General features: G+C 37.9%; 1 protein-coding gene across 1 annotated transcript in view; it reads right to left on the bottom strand.

Moving 5' to 3' along the window:
• The window catches only part of LOC131061011 (thioredoxin-like protein AAED1, chloroplastic), a 203,714-nt gene that overhangs the window by 156,703 nt on the left and 33,153 nt on the right, over nt 1-13,858 (bottom strand). The window contains exons 2-3 of the mRNA XM_057994517.2: nt 4,522-4,663; nt 4,302-4,347 (exon numbers count right to left, since the gene is read on the bottom strand). Of these exons, the coding sequence (XP_057850500.2) occupies nt 4,302-4,347; nt 4,522-4,663 (188 nt within the window). The remainder of the gene's footprint in view (nt 1-4,301; nt 4,348-4,521; nt 4,664-13,858) is intronic.

Genomic DNA, 13,858 nt, shown 5'->3' with positions numbered 1-13,858 from the left:
AACCTGGTTCGATTGGTTCTCAGATCTGATTTGATCTCTGAATCTTCTTATTTCTTTTCCCAATTGCCCTTAAGGGAATCGCCTTGTATTCCCAATCCAAGTGCTCTCCTCCAATTAAGATTATGATGCTTCAGCAAGTAGATAATAGCAAAGTCGTGGAAATGAAGAGGAGAACTCGATTTGTCTCAGACCTACTATACATTCAGCTATCTCCCAATTCCTTCCTCAATCAATTTTTCCCAACAGTTCCTTCAATCACCGGCTATACGCTCTAACTGTCTCGTGTTTTCCTTTCTTCGTACTCAAGATTTCTGCGACGATTTCATTGTCGTCCCAAAGGAGTCGAAACTCCATCTCGAAGGCTTTCTGTAACTCGTCCCAAGTTCCTACCTTCGTCTTGTCTATATCAGAGTACCAGTCGATGGCTACCCCACATAGGGTGGCGGGGAACTGCACCACCCATTTAGCTTTGTCGGTCACTCCATTGGCCGACCAGATCGTCTCACATGTACGACAATGTCGTACAGGATCTTCCTTCCCGTCTCTAGTGAATTTAGGCAACTTTTACCTATTTGCCATTATGCTCCTTGGTTGTGGCCTAGTCTACCCTCTAGAACTCGAGCCTCCAAAAACTGGCCCTCCAAAAATTGGTCCTCCAGAAACTGGCCCTCAAGGACTTGGTCTGCCGGAACTTGGTACGTTGGGTCCCACCAGGTTACTCTGACTTCCCGGGTTTGATAAGCCTGAACCGAAGAGATTGCTTCTACTATCGTGCCCTTGTGTCCTCTCGACACCTTCGGCTGCACCGGTTCCCACTTCTCCGTTCTCAGTCTCGGTCTCCTTTTCTCTCCTAGTCTCGTCACCTCTAAATGGCGTGTACGGCTCTACCATACTCCCGTCGCCAATCTCCTCCAACGTGAGGGAAAGGTCCCCCAACCTCTTCCTAGTGGTTTCTATTAACACGGAAACTTGGCCCTCGCCACTCAAGCCATCATTGCCATTCCCGTTTCCTTCTTTAGCAATTTTATTCAATCGTTCGGCTTGTTGCTCCAACCTTAGTGCCCTCATTGTTGCCTCGTGCCTATCTTCTTCTTGTCCCTTCGCCACACGGTTTCTGTCCTTATTCAGTGTCACGGGCATCAATTCCTTCGTTCCATGGGATTGAAGGTTTGTCGGCGGCTTTCCTCACGTTCTTCCTCCTCGCACCGACTCCTCTCTTCGAACTGTTGTAAGATTTGTTGCCACTGGTTCTCACAGTATGTTTCCTCTTGGCGGTTTTCAAGGGCAAGGAAAGCTTGTGCCAATAGGTTGGGCAAGTTGTTCATCAACTGGTTCACTGCGGGGCTCACTCCGAGGGAAGTCCACACAGCACTCTCGGGAACATCTTCTCGTGCTACTTCCCTTCGTACGTGAGTTTTAATGGACGCTTGCAGTATGCACCTAAAGTCTACTGTCAATGCCCTTTCCCCTTCAAACAATTCTTCGGGTTCTTCTTCCTCAGGGCTGCTCCTCCCTTCATTCAATGGTTGGCCCATTATCGTTGTGCCATGTAGTATACTCTTGTCATTCCCAGGTTTAACTCGGCAACGGCACCAGATGTTTGCCCTCTAGGCGAACAGTTTAATGCATGCAGATGGAATACATAACAAAGAACAGTACTACCATAGATTTCAGATAAACACGGTCATAATATATTAAGTCACACAATGTATATCAATCGCTAGCCAACAGAAAAGATACCATTCCATTCATAATCCTCCTCCTGGCAAGTTACATCACATGGTATATAATGGTACCGAGGGGGTGCGAGGGACAACCGTCGCACCCGTAACTACCTACCCTCGGTTACATCACTAAACAAAATACTTCCTAATTACTTATTATTCCCGTACATACAATATGCTGCCAACAGCATTCAATTCACATTGTTTCAAAATCATTTTCAACTCAAACAAGGTAAGTAAATTACCATGTTCAACTCCTTTCCCAATAGGTTTTGAAGTTGAACCCATTGAATTTCCTTAACCTTAATGTTATGTTGTGAAATAGGTTTAATTCCTAGCTTGCATGCCTAAACTAGCGAATCTCATTTTCCAACCTAATCAAACACATGCAATGCCTATAATGATGGACACCCCCCAGGTTCTTTTGGCTAGCTCCATAGAAATGTGTTTGTAGCTGCACAGCTACCTCTGCTTTCATACCCCATTTAGTGGTTCAAATTTAGGTTTATATTGTAGCTGAAAGGCTCGTAAGGGGCTCTAAGTTCCTTTTACACTATTTTATTTCTTTCTAACCATTTGATCCAGCAAACAAATAATGGCATAGGGCATGATGCCAATTGTACATGTGATGACCCCACCTTACTCTTAAACCATTATTTTATTGAGTCCTTTGGTTCATTTGATGTCAAACAATTGCTTGCATTCATTCCCTTGCAAGTAGACACACAATTTCAAAACAAACATTTCATTTGTTTCCTCTTATCTCTCATATGCATGGTATGCCCAAGGATGGGCCCTTCCATCTTTTTTTAATAAGTAAGCCAGTTGTCAATGTTTTTCAAACAGGCAAGATGAATGCATTTTCTTTAGCCAAGATGTATTATTCCAAGGCTTCTGCCATGTGTCTTGTGTTACAATTGGTACATCCTAGTTTTTTAGTAATTTATATAGTCTCTTGGTTTTCAAGGAATAGAACATGTATTATTCCAAGGCTTCCGCCACGTGTCTTGTGTTACAATTGGTACATCCTAGTTTTTAAGTAATTTATATAGTCTCTTGGTTTTCAAGGAATAGAACTTGTCCATTTTTTTTTCATTAATTCTGCTACATTGTGGTATGTCTAGATTCGTAATATCTAACAGCTCATGATTCTGTTTTGTCAGTATTGTATCTTGTTGATTCTGCCTCATACAGTCTTTTACTCGCCTTGTCCCTTTTCCTTCCATTTCTTTCTATAGTGCTTGATAGATTGGATTACACCAAGCCTTTTGTACCAGTCCATTTATCAATCTACAGACCTATTGTTTTGGCATACATGAGTTCCTAAAATAGAATTCATGGAAGTTGTTGAATTATTTTGTTTATATGCTTCCATATTCCACATCTTTTTCTTTGGTAAATAAAAAGCAGGGGTTTCTGAGGGCAGCTCCCCTCTTACATCCACACCTCAACTACCTCACCCTCCTCTCACTGTCCTACCTCCCATACAAACAAAGCTGGGCAGACAAATAGGCTTCCAAAAAGAATATGTCTACAATGGTAGCATAAAGCTTGGCAAAGGAATGCACAATCATGATATTTTGAAGCTAATGCTATATTAGAATCAGATATATCGTCTACTTCAAGAAAGCCATGAACAGTGTCTCCATGGAAAGAATGTGTGAGACCTGTGCAAACCATTTCATTAACATGCAAGTAATGTGTCCATAGGACCTACTCCAATCTTCAAAAGTTCAGCATGCAGTCCTTAACTACCTCACCCTCCTCTCACTGTCCTACCTCCCATGCAAACAAAGCTGGACAGACAAATAGGCTTCCAAAAAGATGATGTCTACAATGGTAGCATAAAGCTTGGCAAAGGAATGCACAATCATGATATTTTGAAGCTATTACTATATTAGAATCAGATATATCATCTACTTCAGGAAAACCATGAACAGTGTCTCCATGGCAAGAATGTGTGAGACCTGTGCAAACCATTTCATTAACATGCAAGTAGTGTGTCCATAGGACCTACTCCAATCTTCAAAAGTTCATCATGCAGTCCTCCTCCATCAACAGCTATACCAAAACATAAATTTCAAATGATTAGCAATAAAGTTATGGCAAGTTGTGGGTGGCAAGGGCTGAGGAGAGGAGAAGTGGCCACAAATTTTTTCTTTGTGATATCATGAGTAGAATTATGGGTAAGCCAAGCTCGTGTGTACATCTTAAATGTCAAAGGACAGTTTTTGTCAAGGTGGGTGGGCCAACGTGGGCAAACAGGAGTGTGCACCAAGAAATAAACTGATAAATGAAAGGAATTAATAAATCATGTTCCTTTATTTCTAAAATAAAAATTTGAATCAAAATAATGACTCGGAGCCTGATCTCAGCATTTGAATAAATCTTGTTTCTTTCATGGTACAAAACCAAAATGCTCTAAATATGATAGAAACACAAGTTTTATATTTGAAAACCACTGAGAATTGAGAAATGCCAGTAATTATGATGGTACCACATGACTATTAGTTTAATAGTTAAACAAGTTTATTTTCTAAATTAAAAATATTAGAGTATGATCTCCAGATATTTTACCTTTTGAGATGCAAGAATGTCTGCTCTTTTGCGACAGAGTACACATCTGCAAATGCAAGGATCAAACTTGATTGTTTAATCAGACCTATTATCAAAAATTATAGATGGTTCTTAACGAGTGAAGAAATTTGCTGAAACGAGCATCCAGACAAGATTTCCAATACAGTAAAGAAGCATAGATAACAAATAACAACTGAAATTTCAGACATAATATGATCACCCAAAATGACGAGCAAAACCCACTACAGCCTTCCGTTCTTTCCATAGATCTGTTAAGCGAACTGCTTTTCCACTTAAATCAAATACTTCAGCCATTGCTAGTGAACTTTCCACATCTTCAGATAATACATCAGGCATTTTTCCTGTAATATGTAAAAGAGAAATCAGTATACCATGCTACTCAATCCAATCCAAAGAATGTAACAGTTTCACTTTTTATCCTTTAGAGTTTGGACTAGAGCAGAACTCATTGCTTCAGCAATAATAGAACTATACTAAGAATTGTTAAGATGCATAATGAGAGTAAAACAAGAACTGAAAAAAGAAAGAAATGGTAATAATGTCCAAGAATGAGCAAAATAACACTATACAACTTGAAATCACAAGAAGCTACAATAGAAACTGGAAGCTCTAAAAGGAACTCCAACAACCCAAAATCTAACTAAAAAATAAAACAATAAAAGATCCTTACTGAGGGTGACGAACCTTGTTTATTGGTGGAACTGGAAAAGCATTATAGACAGTCAAGACTCATAGTAGTGATTCCTCTCTTGAAAGGAGACTTGTAGTCTCCCCAAGTTCTCTGGGTTGTCAGTTCTCAGCTTTGTAGGATGACTCAGGGAAGATGAAATGTTTTAACAAGGGGCCTGATGGGAATCTCTTCAGTTTTTCTCACAAGTCATGTTAATCTCAGTTTGAAGGGTAGCTGCAGGGTTACAATGCATATTAGATGGACAATGAATGCAAAGCATATATGAAACACTTGCAGCAAACTAAACTAAATTCTCTATTGGTAATTAAAAAATAAAAAGAGAGAGACTAGGGTGAGAAGGATAGACCCTGAGGTTCGAAAAACATTGTTCTACCAGAAGAATAAACAAAAAGTTAACCAAGCTCTTTCCCAATTTGCAGTTGCACAATTAAAATAGGAATTGGTGTTATCTTCAAAGGAAATTTCAATAACAACCATCATACACGATTTACATGCATAGCAGGAGGGTTTTTGCACCATAAATTGACAAGATTCAAAGGAGTTTCTTTGTATTTGTGAAAAACAAGTGTTCACTTCATCTATAGCACAGGGAAAATAATTGAAAAGAGCAAGGCCCCAATGAAATTCTAGCCTAAAAGGACTGAAGTTGCAGAGCTCAAACTACTTCTATCTCTTATGCTATCCTCTATGCTCATGAATTGTTTTTGCTCGGTTACATTGCCTTCAATGGAGGAGACATCCTCATCAATTACATCACATTGAACAACAAATCGTTTTTAGATTCATGGATGATCCCATGTTGTTTGGTCATAGAACAAGCCCACATGTAAATCTACTCATCTAAAATTCTAAATCTGTAAGAACAACCTTGGAGAGTGTAAATTTGTCTTGGAAGAAGTATAGATCAGGTATGGTGGAGTACAAAGCATATTGTTGTTGAGTCAAACAGAAAAATTTCTCTTCTTCCTATGTTGGAGATCCCTAGGGCATTGTTAGTCATCCTTGCATTAACTTCTCCATCAGCCAAATCATCCACTAGAGTGTTTAGAACAAATCTACCATTGAATCCTACATGAACAAAAATCAAAGGATCAAAACCATGTAATTATCATTTAAATCTGAATTTCAGGTCGTAGGATTTAAATCCACAAGTAATTTATAAGATTGCAGAAGAGGTGTGCAAGTCCATAGGAAAAGACTATGGAGAAGAAAGATGGAAGAGCAAGGAAGGTATGCCAAGAGATCTAGTCTTGAAGACCCGAAATCGAAACTCAAGGGATCTAAATAAAATCACCATCAAAAAATGCTATCTTATCTGAAGATAGATCATTTGTTTGACCAAATCCAGCATGCAAGGTACTTCACTCATCCATAAGGATTAGGGTGAATAAAAACTTGAACAATAAGTTGAATTCAAGGAAAAGACAAAAAGAAACCAAAAGATAAAGGCATGAGCTTGCAAAGATAATGGAGATGATCCCGCACACTAGGTCATTGCACCTATAGAGACAAATCTGCTCAATAAGGAACCACATCTATGCGGTTGTACCCATAGCTACAAAATTGACCCCCAACTATTGAATACTCAAAATTGATATGAAACAATTTCCTTCAATTCTAACTTCATGAGGATTATGTTAGGGCTTAGAAGAATGCTCCAACATTACCAGAAACTATAAAGAGGTGGAAAGCATGTGTTTTGGCATGAGAGGAAAGATTTGAGTGTTGTAATTTTGAAAATTGAAGAATTCAATTGTTTATAGTTTGTACAAGTTTGGAAAAGTAAAGGAACAACTATTGTTGTGTAATGTCCTAGCAATTATTTTTAATTGAAATCCTCAGCAAATATTTAGTATTTGGGACAATTAAGTTTTGGGTTTAAATATTTGGTGTAAATTTGACAAACCTAGAATACATACACTAATTTGCACTCATTGAAGCCCAAGATTTACATTTGGTTACAAATATAAAATACTTGCAGAATCTTTCTTACATTCAATGGGCTGTAATACATTACAAAATGCTGCTACAACAACTTCAATGAAATATAGATCCAACACATACATCCACGACCACATGCAAGTCAATCAAGCTTAGCCCAACTAGTAGCCACCACCATGAAATCTCCAATGCCTCCAAGTGAGATCGTCCTCCAGTCAAAGTTGTTTCCTCCTTTGACTTGCAGGACCAAAAGGGTTTTTGTTCTATAATTGTCTATAAATTTGAGAATTTTTTTCCTCAAATTTGGGTGTTCGAATACAAATTCCCAAAACAAAGTTCGAAATAGAGTTTGTGTATTTTTCATCATTATGCTTATATGCCAACTTTGAATCCTTAATACCCCATAACAAAGTTTTAAAACTCGGACTCGCCACGGACTCGGCAAACCAAAAAATTGGACTCGGACTCGGACTCGTGAAAGACTCGCGAAAGACTCGGCAAAAAAAAAACCATAGTTATACCAAAAAAATAAAGAAATTAATGCATTTAGAGAACATAAGAGCCATAATTGAAACATTACACATGTCATATGATCTCCAAACACTCAATATTTGAAATTTCATTGTTCGTACTCATAGTTTCAAACTTTAAAATGTAAAGTAGCAACATAAGTTTATAAATGTTTACAAAATTACATATAATGATAAGTCTAGATCTTGGGGGAGAGAGGAGAGACTGAGATAGAGAGTGGTAGAGAGAATAGAGGAAGAGTGATAAGGAGATAGATAGGTCTAAAATTCAGGGCAGATAAAGTGAGTGAGATAGAGAGGGTGTGAGAATGCTAATAGGAGCCTACTGATTACTGAAATTTGACTAAGTCTGAAAATTTAAAAGATTTTCTAAAACCTAGAATTTGCATTATAATTCCTAGAGATCTAAAACCACTCTCAAACATCCTGCCAATATATACAATACATGAAATATAACTTAAAGTATAAGAAAGGAAAAAAACATATTGAAATGCCACTTATACTTAAATGTATTTCATGTATATATTCTGATGAAGAGAATGAGACTGCCCTTAAAAAAAAAGATGTAGATAATTTTTTGACGTGTTTTCTGGGTTGCACGAATCTAGTCAAAAGACTCGCGAGTCCAAGCAAAAGACTTGCGCGAGTCAATTAGAAAGACTCGCAAGTCTTTCAAAAAGACTCGCCAAGACTCGCCTCGCGAGTCCATGGCAAGTCGACTCGTGGCGCCCCTAAACTCGCGAGTCCGTGGCGAGTCCATGAGTTTTTAAACTATGCCCCATAATGTTGAAACTTGCATTGAAGTCTACAGACATCAAAAAGGTAGGAAAATGTAGATGCCCATACCTATCAAACCTTGTTTTTCCTTGAATCATGCACAAAATTGTGCCCATGTGTTCAAATCTATACTTGCAAGTCATGGGAATGAAATACCAACAACTTGCAAAATCATTAAGTAATAATGGTGTGAGGTCAGGTTCAAACCTTAATCACCAAATAAATAGTGGCTAAGATTGTTTTCTCTATCTTCATAGTTGGAAGTACACATAGATCTATGCCTTGAAATAATGTTTATGGGCGGAAGGGAGACCTTTCCTAGAATTTACAACATCAAACTAAAACATTAATGGTAATTTGAGATGTGCCTAGAGATAGGTGAGGTGAATAGAGAGAAAAGGAAAGCATTCCAAACTTTGGAGGTTGGCGATGGTGAGGAGTTCATACCATTGAGATAGGAAAATGAAAAGGAATTTTGAACAAGCAATCTCAACGGGAAAGGATAAAGTGTTGTAATGTCCCCATTTTTGGGTTCTCTAGCACTAGAGTTGGCTTTGACCTTCTTGGTGGGTGTCAGCCTTGTCAAAGGGGTTACTTGATGTTGTTATGAGCTCTGAAAGTCTTGAGGACACTTATACATCTTTTTGAAATGATTTCCGACTTCTAGTGTGTTCTCGAATATTCTTGGAGAAAGTGTCTATTTACAATAAGTCACCTAGTCGGACGCAATTCTCATTATTCATCATCAATATCACTCTTGTGCAATTAAATTTCAATTCCGATACTTTTCGACAGTTTTGTAATTTGGGTGTATTAATGGTTTTATTTTAGTTATTTTACTAAGATTGCTTAAATTTTATTAAAATATTTCAAAAGCACGTTGGTATAATAACTCGTCGGAACAAGAACAAAAAGTTTTAAATGTTGGATGCTAGTAAAGTGACTTTATGTACCGAGAATGTTTTAAAAATAAAATAAATCACTTTTCAAGGATATAAGGCTTATTTTATTAATAAAGTGATTTTATATTGAGTTTTCCAGAAAGTTCTCAAAAGCTTATAAAAGAAGGTTTGGAGAGCTCTTTTGGCATTATGCAGTTTATTCTATGTTCTCTGATTGAAACTCTTGTGGTTCAAGGAGATCGAACTGGGTTCATCTCAACCTTCTAGAGGACGAAAAACCCTCTTGGAGAAGATCAATTTCGATGGTGAAAGATTCCTCCCTAGTTGGTTACAACGGAAATCACTCCGGTTTCTCATTTGGATTTGTTGGTGTAAATAATTATTCATCTTGGATATTATTACACTTTATTTAAGTTTACTTAGGAAATGCATTTCGTAGTAGTTTGGGTATGAGACACTTGGGTGTTTGTGCCACATTGGGATAATGTGTGTAGGAGAATTTCCACCTTTTATGGTGTTGATCTTGTTGTTACACTCCACATTCAGTGGGTGATCCACCTCATGTGGAATATTATATTATTTCTCCTACCTACCCACACCTATTTCCTACCTACCCTTGTTTCTTATTGAGCCACATGTCATGTTTGTGTGCTCACATATCCATATAGCCTTGCCTATATAAGCAGTCTTATATTCATTGTATGTAATGCTTGATGATCCAGTTGATCATATTTTTCATCTTGATAAAATACAGTTTATTTCTATCATCTATTTTGTTCTCTCTTATTTGTGTTTTCCATTGCCTCTTGATCTTGGCAAAATCTCACATGGTATCAGAGCTGGTCCATGTCTCACATGGTATCAGAGCCATTAGAGTGTCATTGGTTTGCTAATTGAGAGAAATTTGATGTTATTTGGGGTTTGCATTTTGGATCTTTCTATTGCAGGTTTTTATTGAAGCTTGATGGGTCAAATCTGAGGTCATCATTGGATTGAAGAAGTCCAAGAAAGTCAGTTTTGCCTTTTGTTTCATCCAAATCAGACTTCGGAGGCCAAATCTAGAGGCATTTGAAGTTTGACACTGCGACGGAAATTTTTCAGAAATTATAATTTTGCAGGCGATTTTCAAATAGCGATATCTCACTCATCCGAACTCCTTTTTTCGAGCAATTTTTTTTGTTTTGGGGTAGAATTTCGTGATCTATACAATGGTGGAGGATTTTTCTATTTCTCGGATACAGGTTTTTCGAAAATCATGAAATCCAGATTTTTACAACTTTGGAGGCTTCATTTGGGCTCATATGGACTCCTTTTCAGGTGCCCTTTTTTTTGAAAGTGCATATTTTTTCATCTACTTTCATAATCTGCCATTTGTTTGCAGTAATTTTAAGTAGAAATTGTACTTTCATTATTTGGCCATTTTTGGCATATTTGGTACTTGCATTTTGCTTGGATCTCAGTTTAGATCACTAGCAGTATTTGTTGAAGTCTCTTAGATCTCATTTTGAGAAGTTGTAAATTGAAATCAGAAGTCCACTTAGCCTTGTTTTGCAAGTGGCCCATTGTATATGCACTAAGTATAAAGTGTCAAAATCACCATTTTGGAGGGTTTCTTGATTGAGTGAATTTGGGGGGGTGTCTCTTGTGCTTTTGTGCTCTTGTGTTCCTTCCTTTTTTCTGCTATGGGTTCTTCTAAGTTTCCTCTCTTAACTCCTCATAATTATGCTACTTGGAAAATTGATGCATGGAGTAAACTTATGGAAAAAGGACTAACTCATTACATTGATGGAACTATTGTTGCTCCCGCTGATCCTAAGGTTGATCTAGTTGGTCACTTGGATTGGCTTACTAAAAATATCATGGCAATTGGTACCTTAAGAAAGTATGTATCAAAGGATCTCATTTTTCATATTGAGAAGTGTACTCTAATCAAGGACGCTTGGAAAAAGTTTCAAGACTTGTATGGTCAAGTTGATGAGATTAGGGGATATCAAACTGATAGTGATCTCACCATGTTGGATCCCAAGAACTTTGATACTATACAAGATTATGTCACTAAGGCAAATGAGTTGAGGGCACAACTCAAAGATTGTGGCATTGATAAGAAAGATACTCAATTGATATTCAACTTGATATGCAAACTTCCACAAGAATATGCAACATTTGTTTCTAGTTTCCAAACCCATAGGATGACAATGGGTTCAAGCTACACAATGCCTACATTTGATGCTTTCAATGAAATGTTGATAATGGAACAAACTAAGTTGATAAGTATGGGCATTCTTAAGGATTCTAAGTCTCAAGCATTAGTGGCGAATCAAGGAAACAAAGGAAATCAAGGAAAGGACAACTCAAACAAGAAGAAATGGCAATCAAAGCCTAAGGACAAAGCACCATCTTCTCCACAACAAGGAGATTCATCCTCTTCCAAGAGGGATAATTCACCAAAGAGGGAGAGACCTACTTGTGCCTATTGTAAAAAGTTTGGTCATGAGGAGCGTCGTTGCCATTCTAAGAAGATTGATGAGCTCACACATATCCTCAAAAAGCATAACATTGATTTTCCTAATGTCTACAAGAAGGATGATTCATCAACTTCCACTTCCTCACATTCAAAAGGAAAAGGGCAAGCATTCATGGCTTCTACAAGTGGGAAGACTCACTCTTTTGGGACAAGAAAAGGAAAAGCTCTTTGTGCTACTATCAGTCATGATTCATAGAGATGGCTTCTAGATTCAGGGGCTTCTCATCATATGGCATCTTCATAGTCTATGTTCTCTACATTTGAGCCTTGCACCATGCCGCAAATTTTGATGGGCAATCATACATACATGGATGTGATTGGGAAAGGATCTATTGACATTGGGGATAACTCCTTCAATGATGTGTTGTGTGTACCCCACTTGACAAACAATCTCCTTTCCATCTATCAAATCACAAATGGCACAACTAAGAGAGTTGTGGAGTTCACACTTGAGTCAATTTTCATTAGAGACTTGGAGACTAGAGCTATCATTGCAACTGGGGTGGTTGATCATGCATCTCGGTTATACTCCTTTTCAGATTTTGTTGATGATGACGATTTCACTTTTGATGATTCTACACATGATGATCACACTTCTTGTGATGGTTCAAATTTTGAGGAGAACTTTGGGCACTTGAACATGGGGATTCTCACATGTGAACCCATTCTTGAGTCTTGTATTTCATCTCCTCATTGATATCACATCACCTATTGCACCTGATGATGCAGATAGTGCGACAGTTTTGCCTTCATGTGATTCAGTGCAGCAGGATATTCATTGTCTTCCAGCTTCAGATTCATGGGATGATTACTTGACAGACATTGCAAGTTTGTTTGTGGAATCCTACATTGCAGATTTGGGAGACATCATTGATGACATTCATCTTCTCTTTGATGAAGGTGATCCTTCTTCAATTGTTGCGAGGGAACACTCTGTCCCTCTTGTTCATTCTCTACATGATCATTCTTTCGAGGTTGACATGATTTTGGATACTTATGTACAACAGTTGGAGGAGGTCTCTTTATCTTTTGAGGAGACATGTGAGTCTTTAGGACATGTTCTACATCCATCTCCACTAGATCTTGGAGTGCCTTTTTCAGCAGTGTGGCACAATTTACCACCTTTGGAGGGGGTATCTTTCAGCATCAACATGGAGACACTTGAGCATTTTTCAGAGATTCCTTTCATCATGAGTTTTTTTCATACATCTTCCCTTCATGATTGGGGAGACTTCATGGATACACCTTTGGTTTTGTTTCTTCCTAAGGGGAGGAATGTTGTTCGACGTTCGTGGAGCAGTTTCTTCATATATCGAGCTTCTATCATTGGTGCAGATTCCACATTGAGGGGGGGCTTCCTAGCTTCTCTTCTTCTCTCATATGGGGGGGACTTTTTCCTCACATGGGGTTTTGTCCTTCACATAGTTATATGAGAGTTCTTTGTATCTAGTTTTTCATCTCTCGTTTGGGGGAGGGTTTTTTCCCATTGGGTTTTTCTCTCTTTCCCCACTTTGTGAGAGATTTCATTGCATTGGTTTTCATGCATTTGCATTTGTACATGGGTACCTAACATGGCCTAGTAGCCGGGACTCATCTTGCATTGCTTAGTTGCATTGTAGACTTAAGTGCATTCCCCTAAGTTGCACTTAAGGGGGAATGTTGGTGTAAATAATTATTCATCTTGGATATTATTACACTTTACTTAAGTTTACTTAGGAAATGCATTTCGTAGTAGTTTGGGTATGAGACACTTGGGTGTTTGTGCCACATTGGGATAGTGTGTGTAGGAGAATTTCCACCTTTTATGGTGTTGATCTTGTTGTTACACTCCACATTCAGTGAGTGATCCACCTCATGTGGAATATTATATTATTTCTCCTACCTACCCACACCTATTTCTTACCTACCCTTGTTTCTTATTGAGCCACATGTCATGTTTGTGTGCTCACATATCCATATAGCCTTGCCTATAAATGCAGTCTTATATTCATTGTATGTAATGCTTGATGATCCAGTTGATCATATTTTTCATCTTGATAGAATACAATTTATTTCTATCATCTATTTTGTTCTCTCTTATGTGTGTTTTCCATTGCCTCTTGATCTTGGCAAAATCTCACAGGATTCAAAGGTTGAAGTTTGGAAATTTGTGAAGTCTTTTAAAGACAAAT

Source organism: Cryptomeria japonica, chromosome 9, assembly GCF_030272615.1.
Source record: "Cryptomeria japonica chromosome 9, Sugi_1.0, whole genome shotgun sequence".
NCBI lineage: Eukaryota > Viridiplantae > Streptophyta > Pinopsida > Cupressales > Cupressaceae > Cryptomeria > Cryptomeria japonica.
This window is presented reverse-complemented; position numbering and strand designations above follow the sequence as displayed.